General features: G+C 33.1%; 2 protein-coding genes across 2 annotated transcripts in view; both read left to right on the top strand.

Annotated features, from left to right (window-relative positions):
• Positions 1-1,019: 1,019 nt before the first annotated feature.
• On the top strand, positions 1,020-5,316 carry LOC131639758 (F-box/kelch-repeat protein At3g23880-like). Its single transcript, XM_058910222.1, has 2 exons — positions 1,020-2,372; positions 3,442-5,316. The coding sequence occupies exon 1, from the start codon at positions 1,180-1,182 to the stop codon at positions 2,368-2,370; it is 1,191 nt and encodes a 396-aa protein (XP_058766205.1). The 5' UTR covers positions 1,020-1,179; the 3' UTR covers positions 2,371-2,372; positions 3,442-5,316.
• A 7,805-nt stretch (positions 5,317-13,121) lies between these two features.
• LOC131639760 (uncharacterized) overlaps positions 13,122-19,168 on the top strand; it is a 38,688-nt gene continuing 32,641 nt past the window's right edge. Inside the window, exon 1 of the mRNA XM_058910225.1 lies at positions 13,122-13,360. Coding sequence (XP_058766208.1) covers positions 13,122-13,360 — 239 coding nt within the window. The remainder of the gene's footprint in view (positions 13,361-19,168) is intronic.

The raw sequence follows: 19,168 nt of genomic DNA, 5'->3' as shown, positions 1-19,168 counted from the left end.
ACTTTGTTGCACACACTATCATTTTTCTTTTTTTATATTGATTTAATTTTGATTTGATTAACATAAAATTGTATAAAAAATTTATTAAAGAATGCTTTGTATATATCAAAAGAGGATTAAGTCACTGATGAAAAATACATGGTTGCACACAGTAGTAGAAACTATTTGGCAATTCATTAATTGAGATTAGTTAATTTACTTTCTTTTTTGTTTAAAACAACAACATTATTGTTGTTGTGGAAACAAGAACAGATAGAGTTTTATCAGTTGGACTTCAGACCATAGTTGAATCTTTATTAAAAACAAAGTGAAATAAAAAATACCGATGATGTGTGTCCATTGAAAAAAGAGGATAAACGGGCACGAGCCTAACGGAGAAATTATAAAAAAGAGAAAGAAGAATAACGGAGAATATAAATACAACATTTTTATAGTACCTTTTATTTCTTCCACCTCCGAAGGATGGAGGGGGTATACGAAAGAAGCGAGCGTCGAAGGGGTTTTGACCGCTTTATCTTCTCCCCAGCACTCTCAAACTTATCATCTTACTGCAACAAAGCAAGCTTAGGAATGAATCTAATGGAAATTTAGGTCTCTGTCTGCTTGGAAGATTTTTCTTTCCTCTTCGGTGAAAGAGGGCACAGGTGTGTGGGAGAAATAATTATAAAAGGGGAGAAGATTTCATCCACCAAGCGGGACAGAGTGCGACCCCTAAGCAATTGGAGGTTCTCTAGACTGAGGCGCTAAGGATGAAAAGAAAAAAAAGGCTCGGTAAGTATTGGAGTTCTCTAGACCGAGGCGCTAACGATGAAAAGAAAAAAGACTCAGTCGTAGTCGTTCGAACGAACTCGGTAGCGATGACCAGTCACAATTTGGAGAAATTATTTATATTTTTATTTGGTATTTAGAGAGAGAGAGAGAGAGGGAGAATGAAAGAGGGAGAGAGAGAGAGACAGAATATAGTTGTTAATTTATATATTGGAGTTACTTTTTAAATATTGGAGAGTAAAAAATAATAAGAGAGAGATCAAGATTAAACAAAAGATACTGTTTAAATTTTCACGCGTTTGCGAACTAAAAAAAGCGGGCAGACGGGCACGGGAGTGCCCGTCTGAACGCTAGTAAATATAAAGAGCATTTCCATGTGATAGGGTTTCACCGCCAATTTGCAAAGCTCCGATGAATTTCAAAAAGTCTCTGATGTCGCGCGCAGTTCTCCCGGACGACCTCATTTCCCGAATCCTATCATTCCTTCCGGTGAAATCTCTTCTGCAACTCAGGTGCGTCTGCAAGTCATGGAAAACCCTAATTTCCCAACCCACTTTCATCAAACTACACCTTCATCAATCCGCAAAACCCCCCCAAATCGCACTAATATCATTCTCATTCAACGGTTTCAAAATCTTACCATACCCGATACATCGATTAGTCGACAACACCTCCTCCATCACCCTCCCTCACAAAATTCCCTTCCTATTGGGTTACATTGGAAACTATCGTCTTGTTGGTTCTTCCAACGGATTACTCTGCATACTGGTAAAATTTTCCTGTGATAGTTTTGATGAGATTGTTCTTTATTTATTGAACCCGGCAACCAGGAAATTATCTAACAAAATAGTTTTTCTTCATGAGTCTCACCCTAAGTTGTACAAAGATCCATTTAGATCATGGAAATTCTCGTTTGGATATGATAATTCAACTGACACATATAAGATTGTTGCATCGAGTGAAATGGGAAGAGAGGTGAAACTTTTTACTTCCGGCGGTGATCATGTTTGGAGAAACATTGAAAGTTTACCTTTGGTTCCTCGCGAGTATGGTGTATATAGTGAACTGGGTGTTAGTAACAGTGTTCATGTTAGTGGCAGTCTTAATTGGCTGGCAATTCGAAATGAGTCTCGTTATGATTTATATGATTGCAGAGTTATTCCAATTGACCAATTTGTGATTGTTTCACTTGATTTGAAGACGGAGACATATCGTCAGTTGCGAATCCTTCGTGGTTTTGATGAAGCACCACTGCTTGAGCCAATTCTTGTTGTGTTGATGGATTGTCTTTGTTTTTGTCATGATTTCCATGGAACTGATATGGTTATTTGGAAGATGAAGAAATTTGGAGTTGAAGAGTCTTGGACTCGGTTTATCAAAGTTAGTTACCAAAGTTTTTCATACGATTTTCCAAAATTGATCTTGTTCCCGTTGTGCCTTTCTCCGAATGGCGAGACATTGGTTTTGGGATGGAATGGTGGAGATAAGCAAGCCATTCTTTATAATTTGAGAGATGATAGAGCTGAGAAAACTGCAATTACCAATAAAGTTCAGTGGATTAGTTCCACAGCTTATGTTGAAAGCTTGGTTTCAACATGTTGAAAGTAAGTTTCTTTTCAATTATATACTTGTTTGAGTTAAAGCTTCAATTTGTTTATCTTATTTTAGGACATGGTTTGCTGGTGTGATGAAATTTCAGACCGATTTCTTAAAAGACCGATTTGTTTAATACTGGCAACCTGAATAAGTTATTTTGTTTTTCTTTGGTTCTTAATTTGAATTTTGAACAATTTATTTTAGGCTTAGTTAGCAACTTAGCATACTGCAAAGTATCTTGATTGAAGTATATTGGGTGATATATATGATATTTGCTGCCTTGTTACATTGTTTTCCTGTTTCTGTTAGTGACTTGTTAATAGCCACAAGTGGGAATTTCAATATAGAGAAAGAAACTGGCATGTCCTATACATTTCAGAGCCCAGGGTCACTCAATTCATTGATGACGGGGCGATTTCAGAAGGGTCATTTTTGTACTCATTGGTCTTTCTTTGTCTGGATCACCTCTAAAAATTTGACTCTAACATGACAACTACTTAGAAAATAACTCTTTTGATGGTTTGTCAAAAAATGATTTATGAGTGTTAAAATTGAAACTTTTTACATGTACTGTCATCAAAACTAAAACACTCACCATGCTTTCATAAAGTGTTACTAAATAGCAGCTACAACAGTGCTATATTGTAGTGAAATTTGCACAAACTGCTATTGTTCCCCGATATACTATTTTGTAAAATAGCTCCTATTATAGCACTATTGTATAGTGGAGTTTTCATATTCCACATTTTCCGCTGTACGTGATTGATATTATTGCTGTTATAGTAAATCAGTGCTTCTCACTCGACAGTTTACTTTATACTTTTATGTATTTACCTTTGTTCAATGCTTACAAAACTTGTTTGTGTTTTATTTCTTCAAAATGACATACTGTAATTGACAATTATACTTCAAAATACTCAATATATTGAATCCCTATAAACTGCTATTAGACACTAAGGTTAATAGCTTTTAGATATTATGCTTGCCACTGTTGGCAGTTGGCAATACTTTCTGTAACAATGGTTAGATATATTAATAAATGTTTGATCAAATAATTCTCATGTTGAACTTTCTCAGGTCTGAAGTCTTATGTTTTTTTAGAGATTATAAATCAAGTGTGAAGATTTTTTCATGTCTGCTTTGATGATCTTTGTAACAATATCGACGATCTGGAAGGTGAAAATTGAGGGAAAACCATAGCATTGTGTATTGCATTGTCTACAATATGGATGAGTTGCGTATGGCTACACCAAACAATTATGAGTTGCATTTTCTATTTACAAAATAATCTTTGGCTTGCTGGGATTATGGTATGATCATTCGGCTTTTAGAATCTTCTTCCTCCATTGTTTTAAACTTTACTTTTGAAAATTTTAAATGCTTAGTAATATGCCATTGTTAATGTCTCTGTCCAATGATATTTTGCCCTTGAACAAATCTGTGTAGTATTTAGAAAATACAATTTATTTGTCTTGCAGCTTCGGTTACACACCATTCCCTTTCCTTTAAGTACAATGTCAATCAAGTGTTATTCCAGGAAGTGAGCTTGACTAGTTGAATTAAAATACCCCATAATATTTTATCTAAGATCATATATGATATATCTATCCAATTTGTTTATCTAAGAGATTTTTTTAATAGTTTTTTTTTGTCTTCCTTTACTTCTAGTTATTTGAGTTCTTTCTATCTCATCAACTTTCCTTACAATACAATCTATATGTTTTCTTTTTACATGTCAAATCATTTGAGTATATTTTTTACATCTTTTTTGTTATAGGTGTTAGTCCAACACCCTCTAATATTGTACTAGCATGATTTATAAATCAGAAAAAAAAAAAAAAAAAACAACTTTCACGCTTATTAACAAAGGTAGTTAAATGTATTTAATTTTCTTGATTTCATGTAAGAGAAATAACACTATTACGTATGTACGCTTAATTAAATTGTTAACCTATCACAATAGTAAGTAATTAATGTAGGGATAGTTTTGGAATAAAAACATTAAATGTGTCTAGTTTTATCACACAATAAACACAACGCCATCATCTCTACCACACATACTTTATTCTTGTGTTGGTTCTTAATTTCTCAGCATTCTGTCAAATACAACATCGCATGTTTTAGCATTCTCTGATAAAATTTTCACTTCTGCTTGAACAATACTTTGTGGCACATAAAACATTTGAGGTCCTCCTCCATGCTGAACATCCAACTTGAATTTGATGGTTTACACCCCCTTCTATTTTTCCATCGTTATGTATTATGGACCCAAGAAATTTGAGTCTTGTAACTTGTAGTATGAGTATGATATGGTCCTCAACTTTCACCTTTTAAGTTATAAATATTTTTCCTTTTGCTAAACTAACATTTCATATACTCTGTCATAATTCTCCTTAAGCAAAAATCATGCGTTTTAAAGGTTTGTCTTCAACCTCTCATTTAAATCCTCTTTCGATTAATTAAATATGACTATCATATGCAAACAACATATATCTCAGTACTAGCTTTTGGATGTGTTTTGTGAGTACATATAAAATTAAAGTAAAAAGGTAAGGGCTTTAATATTGCAATGTGAAAATCGTTTGTCTCTTCGCCTTATGTCTGCACACTAGTCGATACCCCACATACATATTTTCGATAAATCGAATTTCTGCCTTTTGTCTGCACATTATTTGATACCCTATCATACATATCTTGGATAAATCGAATATAGGCAATCCTAACTCGTTTCTTCTCTAGACATTCCACAGTCTTTCTAGTCACTATATCATATGTCTTCTCCAAGTAAATGAAAATTAAGTGTAACTTTTGTCGGTACATTCGATACTGCTTCATCACATGTCGTAATAGATAAATTGCTTCTTTGGTCGACTTCTCAAACATAAAACCAAAGTAATTATCAGTAACTTGATTCTTTCTCCTTAGTCCCTATTAAATCATTTTTTTCTATAATTTTATAGCATGACTTGTAAGTTTAATATCTTTATAACATGCATAATTTGTTTTCACTCCCTTGTTCTTATAGATTAGGACTAAAGTGTTTATTCTTCACTCACCCGACATTTGTTTTGACCTAATAATTTTGTTAAATCGTTTGTAAGCTGCCCAATGCCTTTATTTTCAAGAATTTTCACACTTCAATAGGTATGTTGTCTGGCCCAAACGCCTTACTATTACTCATCCTTTTTTAACACTTCTTTTACATATTGTTTTTGAATTTGACGGTAGTAATTATAGTTTCGAACATCTTTTCAAATGTTGAGTCTGTTAGAGTCTAGTGAGATATCATATCATTCATTGTATAAATCATAGAAAAATGTCTTTCAACTATCCTTAACATCTTTTCCTGAAACAAAACGGTCTTATTCATCTTTAACATATACTTTATTTGGAATGGATCTCTTGTATTTGTTTCTCTTCTCTTACCAAACATATATATATATATATATATATATATATATATATATATATATATATATATATATATATATATAGATTTTTCTCCGTTCCCTAAAAATTGACATAATCTTTCAAAAGCTTGAGTTTTAGCTTCATTCATAACATTCTTTGTCTCTTTTTTTAAACATTCTTATACTTCTCTTAAGTTTTGAAATTTTTACACCTATATTGTTCTTTAAAACATTCATTTTTTTCTTTAACTTTACTTTGAACACTTTAATTATACTACCATGATTCTTTACCCCTAGGTCACCTCTTGATTCTTCCTACATCTCTTTAACTACTTTTCTAATCTCTTCTGCCATTTAGTTCCTCATATCATTTCACTTCTTTGTATTTGTCTAAACACCCCCTCAAAGATTTTATGTTGGAAGCACCATTGTTTTTCACCCTTCAAATGCTACATTTTGACTCGTGGAGCTCTTATGTGAATTTTTATCTTCGCTCTACTCTTAACTCTTACATCCATAATGAGTACTCTATGTTAGGTAATCATGCCCTCTTTAGGTATAACTTTACAAGTCAAGAAAATCTTCATATTTGACTTTCTAATAAGAATGAAATATATCCAAGAACATGTCTCCCCACTCGTATATGTGATAAGATGCTCATCTATTTTTCTAAAGCACGATTAGCTATAGCAAGATCAAAATCTAACAAAAAATTCAAGATGAATTTACCCTTTGTATTTACCTTCTCGAGACCATATGTATGCCCTCAAAATTTCATGCTACGCACCCTACATGTCCATTTAGGCATCCTACATCTTGAAATAAGCATTCTAAGTCCTCCCAAAATTTTACTTTAAGATGTTGTGATAACCTAACTTGAAGTGCGTAAGCACTAATAATATTAAAGGTATTTTTTCTACTATACATTTTAATACTCTTGCCTAATCTCTTACTCTTTTCATATACACAATATTATTCTTCCACTCCATGTCTATAATAATTCCACCCTATTGTTGTATCTAATGTTGGTGGTGTACTAAAACTTAAATTTCAACTTGGCTAATTTTTTCACCTTTTCACATGTCTACTTAGTTTCTAGCAGACACATGAAATTAATCTTTCTCCTTACCATAGTGGGCACTATTTCTATAGATTTTTCAGTAAATGTGCTTATATTTCATATTCTAAAAGAATATTACTCTTCACATAATTCAAACATCGTGGTGACATGCTTGTATGTGGATGATCTGCTCATCACTTCCAATTATTCATTTGAGAATTGAGATTGCTAATTTAAAGAACAAAATGAAGACTGAGTTTGATATGGCTGATTTAGGTAAACTCTCATACTTCCTTGACATAATTTGTGAAAGTAAAGGAATGGATGGTAATGTATCAGGAAACATATGTGAAAAAGTTGCTAAATAGTTTTGAAATGACTAATTGCATCATAATCATACATCCATGTGAAAAAAATGCAAAGCTTGAAGAACTGTAGCTATCTGTGATTTCACAAAGGCTTTAAAGATATATAGGTTTGTGTTCTTAAGAGAACAACTAGGATAAATGTTTACTTAATTTTATGGATTAGTAGGAATGGGTTGCGTGCTAAGCCATAAACATATGTGTTCTAGGTTGTTACATTTTTGTGATTAGACGCTAAATAGCGAACTTAACTAAGTCAGTTAGTTAGATTGTGTTGGTTAATTAACCAATATATATAGTTGTGTATTCAGTTTTGAATAATCAATCATACAAGTCATTTACTTCATCTTTTACATAGTATATGTAGTTTTACTTGCATTCATACAAGTCATTCACATCATCTTTTACATAGTATAATTCTTACTTCCGTTTAAGGATGGAAATAGGCTAGGCCGAGTTAGGTCTGAGTTTGGCTTTTTCGAATGTCCTGTTAGCCTCTTAGCCTATATAAAAGTCTATTTATTTTAGACATATGTATATAAGCAATTAAAATAATGTTTAAATAGATTAATTAACTAAAAGATCAAGAGATTAAAAATTTGTTTGCATTGACTTATTTTAACTTACCTATTAGCATAAGTTTTAAGAGACTATTTGTTTAAGAGAAGTTATGAAAATAATGTTCATTAAATGTTTTCATCTTATTTTTACAAGTTCTTCAAAATAACTGAATTTTATTTATGTATTTTAATTCAAAGTATAGAATATAACATAATGATAATTAAAAAAGTATTCATATTTATTTAAGTAGACCGGCCTGATAGGTTTTAAAGGCTTCTTTTAAGGCGTGAGGCCTAACCTTTTTAATTAAATGGGCTTATAAAAATGTCTATGCCTTTTCTATTTAAAAATAATATATGATCTAGTCTGAGCCTATATAAGCTAGCCTGTAGACTTTATTATTGACCTGACCTATTTCCAGGCCTACTTTCATTACAAGACCAATATTGCTAAGCAGTAGTTTAATTATTGAATAGGTCTTGGAAAGAGATATCTAAACTAGCACACTTTAATCTCTAAACTAGCACACTTTAATAGACATAACATTACAACTCCGAATAGGCTCAATTTCTAGACACTTCACGGGTAACACTAACATGCCAAGTTCAAGCTCAATTACAACAAACCTTCAGCATCACCTATTAACATTTATCTCGTTTAATATTCTATATGTTCTTTTTTTTTCCTTCTCTTATTAATTTAATTATTTTAGTTTCTCTTACTCATCAATAGTGAAAATGCAAGAGCAAAAACACTATGTAACTAATGCTCACCCCCCTTTCTTGGAGACTTTTTTTTTTTTTTTTATAGCTGCTAACAAACTATTGCCTGATTTAATTTTTTTTTGTGTGGAGCTCTCATAGTAGAGGATAATTGTATCTTTCTTGACTTTCATCATCATCACTTTACTATTTTTTTTTAATCACTAATATATTAAAGAAAAATAAAGATACAACAAAATACTGAGGGGACAAAACCTAACTCAGTCAAAACATAACAAAAGTAGTTAGAGCATCTCCAATGGTGCGACTCATTTTTGGGTTTTTTGTGAGATCCATTAAGACACATCATCTTGAAACAACTTTTTTAATTTTTACTCCAATGGTACAACTTTAAAGAATTGATATTGAGTCCCACAACTTTACTTCATATATTAATATTTTATTTAAATTTTATTTTTTTAAACTTAAAAAAATTTAAATTTAAATATTTAAATGTAACAATTTTAAATTATTCTAATATAAAACCAAAAGAAATATTAAAATAACATAAAAAAAGAAAAAGAAAATGAAAACAAACCTGAAAAACAACTATGTACTGTTTTATTTGTATTATTTTATTCAAAGCAACGTTGCATTAGAATGCAACGGTCCCCCATGCTGGCGAACTCCAATGGCCATGTTATTAAAAAAGCAGCGTTTCTATGAATTCCATGCTGGCGAATCAAGTCTAAAAACCTCCGTTGGAGGTGCTCTTAGTATTCCAAATATAATACAACTATTACAATTGCAAAGTAAAAACAAACACAACAAGCACTACCTAGTGAACCTGCATACAAGAAACTAGATAGCAAAAGAAAGGTGTTGTGTAAGTCTTCACAAACTTTAATTTATGGTGTATGAATCGACCGCCAACACGAACCAATTCACGTACCAACAACTTTTCTTGTCAGAACTCTTTGGTTTTTCATGTTTTTATATTTCTTTTTTTTTTCTTTTCAAAATTTAATTTTTTATAGCCGTCTATTTTGATGAAATAGATCTTGAGATTGTATATACAATTTTTTTATTAGGCATTGAGGCTAATAGTTTTTTCTTAGATTAATGGTACTTTCACTTAGCAATAGTCGGTAGTTCGGTTTTAATTCGCCCTACAAAAATTCATAAAAAATAAGACGAAATTGACTTTGTTGAGAGTGTGTGTTCAAAATTTTGTTCCGTCCCGCCAAAAATTAAGTACGAGGCGGTACGGACCCGCATATATTGCACATTTTAAACATAAAAATTATAAATTTCTGTGTTAATATTTGCGTCTGAAAAAAAGCGGAACCAACGTATTATTACTATCCTTAGAGCTACATGAGCACAAATTTTAATATATGCTTGTTTGAAAATAGATATCAGAGCATTGATACAAATTTTTCATGTCAAAAAAATAATTGTGTTAAAGTAATTGTGCACAACTTGTAAAGGTTAAATCAAAATCATAACATCATAACACTCACTTTGAAGTATAATTGTCCATTATGTAATTAGTCAAGCAAAACCATCATTGAGTGTCTAGTTATGCACCCGTGTGTATGCATAAATTTGGAATCAAAAAAGAAAAAAAATCAATGTGGCCAACAACTTGCTGATGCAAATTAAGAAGTTGATTTTGGTCATGCACAACATATCACATGCTAAAGTAGGACCAATGAACCACTAGTGATATTGAACTCATGAGATACTAAAGATTTCCTATCAACATTTGTCGTTGGTTGGTTATACAAACATATATGGCTTCACTTTAGTTTCTCTAGGTTCTAGCTATTTATCTTTTTTGGTAGCAATTCAAGCTTTTCTCATGGAGTCAATGATTTTCCTTCTATTATTTTTGAAAATACAAGACAATTGATCTTTTTAAGAGACTTTTTTGTCCTCATATATAAAGAAATATTCATTTAGTTGATCTAGATGGACATGGAAGCTTTGTGGCGGGGCTGTTTCTGGTAACAAGTCCAAATCTTTGATGATGACCTTTCACCTCTAAATGGACATGGAAGCTTTGTGGCGGGGCTGCATTTGTTTAATTATATTAATATATTCGGGAAGGTTGTTGTTGTATGATGTACTTAAGCACGTTTTAAATGTTGGAAATCTGTCAATGTTTATGATGAATTTCTATTAATCTTGATGAACAAAATTGTTACTACCACACAATTACAATGAAAAAATATGAAGGAAAGAAAGAGAATGATTTTCTGCAGAGTTTATCTCTGCCCACAAATGTAATGTCCGTTTTTCATTTAAGTATTTTATTTAATTATATGCTTGTTTGATATTTGTGTTATATATCGAGTTTTAATAGTAAATAACATGAGTTAATGAGTTAGATGTATTATTGGGCCTAAGTTGACATTAGTAAGTGGGGAGTGTTAATTAAAGCCCATTAATAATTAGAAAGATAGTAAGAGTTTCACAAAACAAGGGTTTTAGAGAAAAATAGAGTTAGAACTTATTTTTGGAGATTTTTGTGAAAGAAGAAAAGAGAGAAGAGAAGAGGAGAATCTCAAGGTTGAAGATAAAGTTGGCTTCAATCCAAAAACTAAGGTAAGGGTGGGATTCTTTCATGCTAAAGGGATGTATGATGATGTTTAGGGTGGGTTGGATTGTATGATTGAACCATGAATTACCTTTGTGTAGAAATGTTAGGGTTTATGAACAAAATACATGAATTTGTGATTAGAAATGTGTTTTGATTGATATTTGATGATAGATGATGGTAGATTTCGTGTTTATACATGTTTAATTGCTGTTTAGAATGAGTTTTGGCTAGGGAAAGGGTGATTATGCAGGTCTGTTGCTGTTATCGCTTTTTCTGCAAAATTGCGCTCCCACTAAGCGGATGTGGGTCCGCTAAGCGGATGTTGTTTCATCTGGAAAAATAAAGAGGCTCTCTAAGCGGAGCCTATTTCGTAAAAAGCTTCTGCCACACGCCGCTTGAAGCGCGGTTATTGAATTTTAGGAGCATAAGCGCGCTTGAGGGCATCTAAGCGGACCCTGTTTTACAAAACTTGTCTAAACTTCGAAATGATGTATCTTTTGATTCGTAATTCGTTTTTAAGTGCCGTTTGAACCTCCTTGAAGCTTTAATTGATGTCTATCTACTGTACATGTTTTGCAAAAACTTTGGAAACCTTTTATTAAGTCTTCCGTAGCTTGTATGTTGCTCTGTTGATGATGTCTTGAGTAGTTGGGCAATTAATGTGTTGAATGCCGTGAATATATGTTGGAAATACATTGAATTGCCGTGAGCGAGAACGTTGATGTTGTCGATGTTGTTGATGTTGAATTTAAATATTGATTTATGTCGTTGAAGTTGATTAAGTCGTTCAAGTCGATTATGCCGTTTAAGTTGATTAAGTCGTTTAAGTGTGATTGTGGGTGTGCATCATTGAGTCACATCCATTGCATTGTTTAAGTTGGCCTATATGGCATATGTTTAAGTTGGCTCAATGGCAATCGTTTAAGTTGGGAGTTTTACTCCAAATGGTACCACATGCATTTGCATAAGTCGAGTCACATTTGAATCACATTTGATGTTGCTTTGAAGGTGTGTTTGTTGTGACGTGATGATGAGATATTACTGTGATGTATTGAATTCATAATTGTGAATGGAATATGTTGTTATACTTGGTTTTTGACATAGTATCATTTTGTAAGATGTTTGAATGATGTGAATTGTTGGTAATATGTTATATGATGGGAAGTGGTGATATATGTATGATCTTTAATATGCTTTGAATATTATCATACGTTTCTTTATAATGAATGATATCTCACCCCTTCTGTTTGAATGTTACCCCTTGTTGGTAACGTGCAGGTAATGACGTGGAGTAGTCGTGTACCTATTAGCTCGAGTCGGTGTGTCGATGCTCTGATACGTAGCACTCGGGGAACGTCTAGCTTGTTTTGATTGTGTCGTGTTATCTTATTGCTTCATGTTGTTATATTCGAATATAGTTACCCTTATTGGATAATGTTGTTACATCCTTATGAGATATGTTGGATTTGTTGGTTGTCATGATTGGCATATATGCGATATTTTGGTTTATATTGCTAACGAATTCCGCTGCGACGTTTCTCAATTGTTTGAATTGAATAACTAATAAGTTATGAGTTTTTCCTTCGACATATGTGTTATGTATCTATGAATTATGAGCATGTTTATGATTTGGTTTAAGTCAAAATTGTGATGCCTCAAATGTGATGTTCATTTTGAGACTTTTATACTCTGATTTTTCCGTGTTAATTGCAAGGTAGATTTGGGGTGTTACAATAGTGGTATTAGAGCAGGTCGGTCTTGTCCGGCCAAACATCGTGTCGTAGTGTAGCCTAACAATACTTGCATTGTTGTTTTGTGATGATTGTTTTTGTGTTGTAGTGAAGAGTTGAGATGGGTGGAAAGAATGATGCTGCGATTGCTGCTGCTTTGGAGGCGATGGCCCAAGCTTTGGAACATCAGCCGAATGTTGGTGAGGATGCTGCTTCTCGCAATCTGGCTACTTTCCAAAGAGAGAACCCTCATGTGTTTAAGGGAACTCATGATCCTGATTGAGCATTGACATGGCTAAAGGAGATTGAGAGAATTTTTCGTGTGATGGATTGCACTCTTGATCAGAAGGTTTGGTATGAGACTCATATGTTAGCTGTCGAGGCGAATGATTGGTGGCTAGAGACCTGTAGGAGGTTGGAGGCTAATGGTGAGGAGATATCTTGGATTGTGTTCTGCATGGAGTTCTTAAGAAAGTACTTTCCCGAGGATGTCCGTGGCAAGAAGGAGATTGAATTTATTGAGCTTAAGCAAGGAAACAAGTCTGTTGTGGAGTATGCTGCTAAGTTTGGTGAGTTGGCTAAGTTTTACCAACACTATGATGGACCGAATGGTGAGTTTTCCAAGTGCATTAATTTTGAGAACGGTTTGCGTCCGAAAATCAAGAAGGCGGTTAGTTATCAAAAGATTCGTATCTTCCTTGATTTGGTGGATAGTTTGTCGGATTTATGAGGAGGACAACAATGCTCATTATCGTGTGATTAATGAGAATAGGGGTAAGAGTCAACAAGGCCGTGGTAAGCCTTATGAAGCTCCGAGTGGCAAGGTTAAGCAGAGAGCTAATGAAGAAAAGAGATCTACTGGGGGAGACGCTCCTGCTGGTATTGTGTGCTTCAAGTGTAGCAAGGTTGGTGTCGTCCTCGGTTTTTTTCGTGGGATACGAACTAACTCTTCTTTTATTATTTTGAGTTGTGAAAATCAGAGAGTCGCCACCGACTTTTATTTTATCCAATTAAGGAAAGGTTTATAAAAGAAACAGAAAAAGACCTTTAAGAGATTTTGGGTTCGGGGGTAGGTTATACAAAGGGAAGGTATTAACACCCCTTTGTATCCATGGTTATCCATGGGCTCTTAATTGCTTAGCTCACTTGTTTGAATCATTTGTCTTGCTTTAAAATGCTTGTATGTGGTTTTAAATTCTTTTGTAAAGAATTCACTTTGTAACGATCCTTGTGCGGTATACAAAGTGTTTTATCTTTCGAAAGATATTTGATGGTTTGAAAAAAAGATCTTTAACTTCGTAATGATCCTTGTTTGGATATATACAAAGTGTTATCTTTTTGAAAGTTTTGTTTTGGAAAAACAGTGATATGTGAAATATTTGTTGTTTTGTTTGATTTGAGCAAGCAATTAGGAGATCTACCCTAAATTTATAAGGTCCTTTCCTATTTTCTTTTAGAAAATTTTCTTTGACTGGATACAGAAAGAAATTGTTTGAATTGTATTTGAAACAGTAGAATTGATTTTTTTAAAAAAATAACAGAGGGATTACCCTAAGAGGTGCAAGTGTGATTTTGTTTTATTTTCAGATATTTTTTCTCTTTGAAATTAGTGATCTAACGCTTCAGTTATTATTCTTGTCATGCACGCAATTTTATATGTACAGAATTTAAAGTGCGGGAATGTAAAATGCGAAAAATAAATCTACGCTATTACATCGATTGTGCGAGAAATGTAAACTACGCTATTTACATGAATTTGACAACCTATACACTTATCTATGAATTTAAATTGCAATAAGATAAAAGGAAGTGTATTTTTTGGATTTCTGGATGGTTGATTTTAATTAAACTTAATGCATAATTAATTTAATTAAAAAGCTAAGAATTAGAAATAAAATTTAAACCTAAAAAATTAAGTCTAAAATATGTCCAAATTGTGTGTCAATTAATTTTAAAATGAAATTAATTTTTTTGGGATTTTTGAAATTGTTTTGGAAATTATTAAGTTAATTAATCAATAATTATGCAAATAATTATACAAATAATTTAAACTTAAAAAGAAAAATATTCTAAATATGTACAAAATTAGTTTATAATATATAAACCTAATTTAAATAAATGAAAATATTTTTTTCTGATTTTTTGATGGGTTAGAAATAATTAGAAGATGAATATAACAATATTATCTAATTAATTAAACAAAATATTTCAATTATTAAGAAAAATAAAATATTTTTGTGTCAAAAAATAATATATTATTTTATCAACCTAAAAATATTTTTTATATAATTTTTTGATTTTTAAAACTATTTTAAATTAATTTTACAAAGAAAATCAAATAAAATAGAAAATATAAATAAATATAATCTGGTGTGGTGCTATTCTGAGGGAGCATAGTGTGGTTGCGTGTTTTGGTGCGTTAGATCAGATTACTAGGAGATCTGATGGTTTTGATTGGAGGTCACATGGTATGCATGCATTGACTGATCACGTGGGATCACAAAGAATTTTAATAAGTCAGTTGGGTCTCACTCTGCATGCGTGGACGAATAAAAAAGGAGAGGGAGCGCTGACTGGTTGACTGGCCAATGAGGAACGCACGCGTGGAGGTCAAAATTTCAAATCCACTATTCATCTTCTTCAACCTTTTACCTATGGATTTAGCTGCGGATTTAGCAGCCAAATTACATGCGGATTTTCCCTTCTTTTTCCATGCTTCTTGGAACCTGCAAAAACGTGAGAATAAATCCACAAGAACAACCCAGATCCACTAAATGGCATGCTGGGAGTTCATTGGTGGTGTTAGTTTCGACTGAAACTTCCTCCATCTAAGAAAACGAAAGCTTCACATGTTTGAAGCTCAAAAATGGTGGAGCTTCAAAACCACGTTAGGGCTTGCATGTAACCACCCAGATCTATTCTATATCATGCTATGAGTCCATTCAAAGGGTTAGTTTGCATTATAATTAAGTGTGCATAAGAAAACGAAAGCTACATAGTTATGAACATGAAGATGATCGTGCACATGTTTGAGGTTGTTACAATCACATGCTATGATTCAATCCTCACCTATGATGTTATACAAGAGTGATAGAATGATTATTTTGTATTGATAGTGGCTGGAAATATGAAAACGAAAATTACAAGTAGTTTGATATTTTTTTGAACATTTGAGAATTTCTTGGCTATTCTTTGATGGATCTTTTGTGTGTGTGTTCCTACATGAAGTGTACTAAGTAATATATAAGCAATAGAGTGCTGCAAACTTAAGCTAAGAAGCTTTGATTGCTTTTGAACTTTTGGTTTTTTTAATATTAAAAAGTTTGAATTCTTTGGCCATGGCTTGATTTTCTTCATCCCTCTTGCTCTAGGCCTGCCATGTACTTCTATGCTGCAGAGTTTGGATCAACTTTGATGGCTCATGCTAAGGACAAAAGCCTTGAATCATTATCTTGCACCATTTCTCTTTTAATTTAACTTTAAATGGAATAAAATTAAATTAAAAAGAAATAAAAATGCCATGGGCCTCAAGTTGGTCGTGGGAGCCCTTTAGTATCATTAGAAACATGTTTGGATCATGAATACTTGGTCTCTTTTGGAAAAAAAAATCATTTTGATCAATGTTGGTTTCATGCATTTTGATCAATGTTGGAGAATTTATCTTGATGTTACGGCCTTTGACAAAAAACCACTTTTTGGTGACTTTGAAAATGACCTGTAATGTCCTGGCTCATATTTTTCAAATGGTGAATCCAATGACCATGGGATCAATTTCATTTGAAAGATAATTGAATTCCCTTCAAAACAAGCTTTGGTTGGAATTTTTTGAATGAACGAGGAGAGAGTTATGGCCGGTCAAAGTTCAGTTGACTTTATAGGAGAAAACCCTAATTTTGAAACTTAGGGTTTTGTTGATTTCTGATCTTTTCTTGATGAATTATGATTAACCATTGATCAAATGATGAATCTTTTGACAAAATATGGATGTTGACAAAAAATTTCATTTTTGACTGTCTGTTGACTTTTCGGTCAAACTGGTCGTCTGTTGACTGTTTGAGCTGCTGACTGTGCGTCTGAGCGAATTGAAGTTTGAAAATTTGTCTGGTGGTACTTTGAGACATATGGAGGTCCATGAAATCCATTTGAGGTCTCAAAAAACTTGTTCTCCTGAAAAAAAACCCTAGTTAGGGACTGTTTGTGTAGGAGACAGTTAAGCGTACCTGATTTTTGTGCAGGGTTGAGTCTCTGCTGATCATGTGATTATCAGAAGACTTCTAGAAAAAAAATCTCAGAATTTTGAAATGCAAAAGATTGATTTGAATGGTGATACAAAACACGGAGAATCGTGCTGTCAGCGGGTTTGACTGTCAACTGGCTGTCCGGGCATTAACGTAACAGTTAAAGTGAAAATTCAACAGTTAAAGTTAATTTTTTCTTTTTGTTTTTTTGTTGTGTTAATGGTGAAAATTTATTAACATGAGTTGTTAGAAAAACACAAACATAATAAATAAATAAAATATATTGTACACGAACGAAATTACCGATAATAACCTTGAAAAATATTTAATGCACAGAAAAATAAATATTTAACTAGCAGAAAACACACATAATATTATCTTGATAATTAAACGACAGTACGACAGATAGTACGACATTTAATAATGACAGTACAAATATTACATAATATTATAGCGAACAGTTCGACAAATAAAATAAACGGTATATTATTTGAAAGCGAAAGATACGACAAACTTTAAAAATGACGATTAAAAACCCATGCTATAAATAACAACATATAGATGCACGGGAGTGTAAACATCCCAGGTCCGCATTTTTCAGGACTATGCAGACAGAAAAAAGACTTGATCACCACCAAAACATTGATGACCATAAGAAAAAACGTGTCCATCCACTTTGCCATTTTTGCCGGGGAAGAAGAGAAAATAATTATGAGGTAGAAGTTTGAGAAATGAGTGAAATTTGATGTGAGAATTTATGGAAAAAACGAGGGGTATTTATGTTAGAACAAGATTTGTTCTGATCAATATTCTTAGTTTTGATGATAACAAGGATATGAATTTTGTGTGAGATAATGTGGTACTCTAATACATTGCAATTTCCCTTTCAGGAAATATATAAAGAGTATGCACAAATCAGCGCTCAGAAGCTTTGTCTCAGAAGGTTCAGCATGCAACATCAGAACATGGTCTGGCAAGACATCAGAAGATGGTCAAGGCAGAATCAGAACATGGGTCTATGGAAGCATCAGAAGAACTTGAATCAGAAGCAGAAGCACTGGAGTTCTCATGGTATCACGCTCAGAAGCACTTCAAGGTCAGAAGACAAGAAGATGCTATGCACCAAGCTGTTTGACTCTGATGATATTCAAATGTTTTATTCACAAACATCAGATCAGAAGAAAGTACAGGTGGCAGGCTACGCTGACTGACAAAAGGAACGTTGGAAGCTATTAAAGGCAACGTCAGTAGACACAGCGTGAACAAGGCTCGAGGTAGTTGACAAAAGCGTGAAACATTAAATGCAATGCTGTACGGAATACGCAAAGCATTAAATGCTCCCAACGGTCATCTTCTCAAACGCCTATATAAATGAAGTTCTGATGAAAAGCAAGGTTACCCATTCTGAATAAAAATTATTCTGATTACCTTGCTGAAACGCTGTTCAAATCAAAGCTCAGAAACTTCATCTTCATCAAAGCTCACTACATTGCTATTGTAATATATTAGTGAGATTAAGCTTAAACGTTAAGAGAAATATCACTGTTGTGATTATAGATTTTCAGAAGCATTGTAAAACTCTTATTTGATTACATTAATTTATAAGTAACTAGAGTGATCAAGTGTTGATCAGGATACTCTAGGAAGTCTTAGCTTGTGTCTAAGCAGTTGTATTTAGAGTGATCACGTGGTGGTCAGGATACTCTAAGAAAGTCTTAGCTTGTGTCTAAGCATTTGTTCCTGGAGTGATCAGGTTGTGATCAGGATACTCTAGAAGACTTAGTCACGGACTAAGTGGAAAACCATTGTAATCTGTTGCGATTAGTGGATTAAATCCTCAGGTGAGGTAAATCACTCCGTGGGGGTGGACTTGAGTAGTTTAGTTAACAACGAACCAGGATAAAAATAACTGTGCAAATTGTTTTTATCGTTCAAGTTTTTTGACTACACTTATTCAAACCCCCCCTTTCTAAGTGTTTTTCTATCCTTCAATTGGCATCAGAGCGCCGGTTCTAAGGTGCAAGCACTTAACCATGTTTAGAAAAGATTCAGGAAGAGAAAAACGCTTCAGTAAAAGATGGCTGGTGAAGTTCAAACAAATCCAACTGCATCTACATCTGGCTCTGCTGAGCAA

The sequence above is a fragment of the Vicia villosa genome, unplaced genomic scaffold, assembly GCF_029867415.1.
Source record: "Vicia villosa cultivar HV-30 ecotype Madison, WI unplaced genomic scaffold, Vvil1.0 ctg.002761F_1_1, whole genome shotgun sequence".
NCBI classification, from domain to species: Eukaryota; Viridiplantae; Streptophyta; class Magnoliopsida; order Fabales; family Fabaceae; genus Vicia; species Vicia villosa.
The sequence above is the reverse complement of the archived record's forward strand: the minus strand, read 5'-3'. Positions and strand labels throughout refer to the sequence as shown.

Excerpts from the sequence above, each read along its gene's own strand:
- LOC131639758 (XM_058910222.1), top strand. The coding sequence starts at position 1,180 with ATGAATTTCAAAAAGTCTCTGATGTCGCGCGCAGTTCTCCCGGACGAC.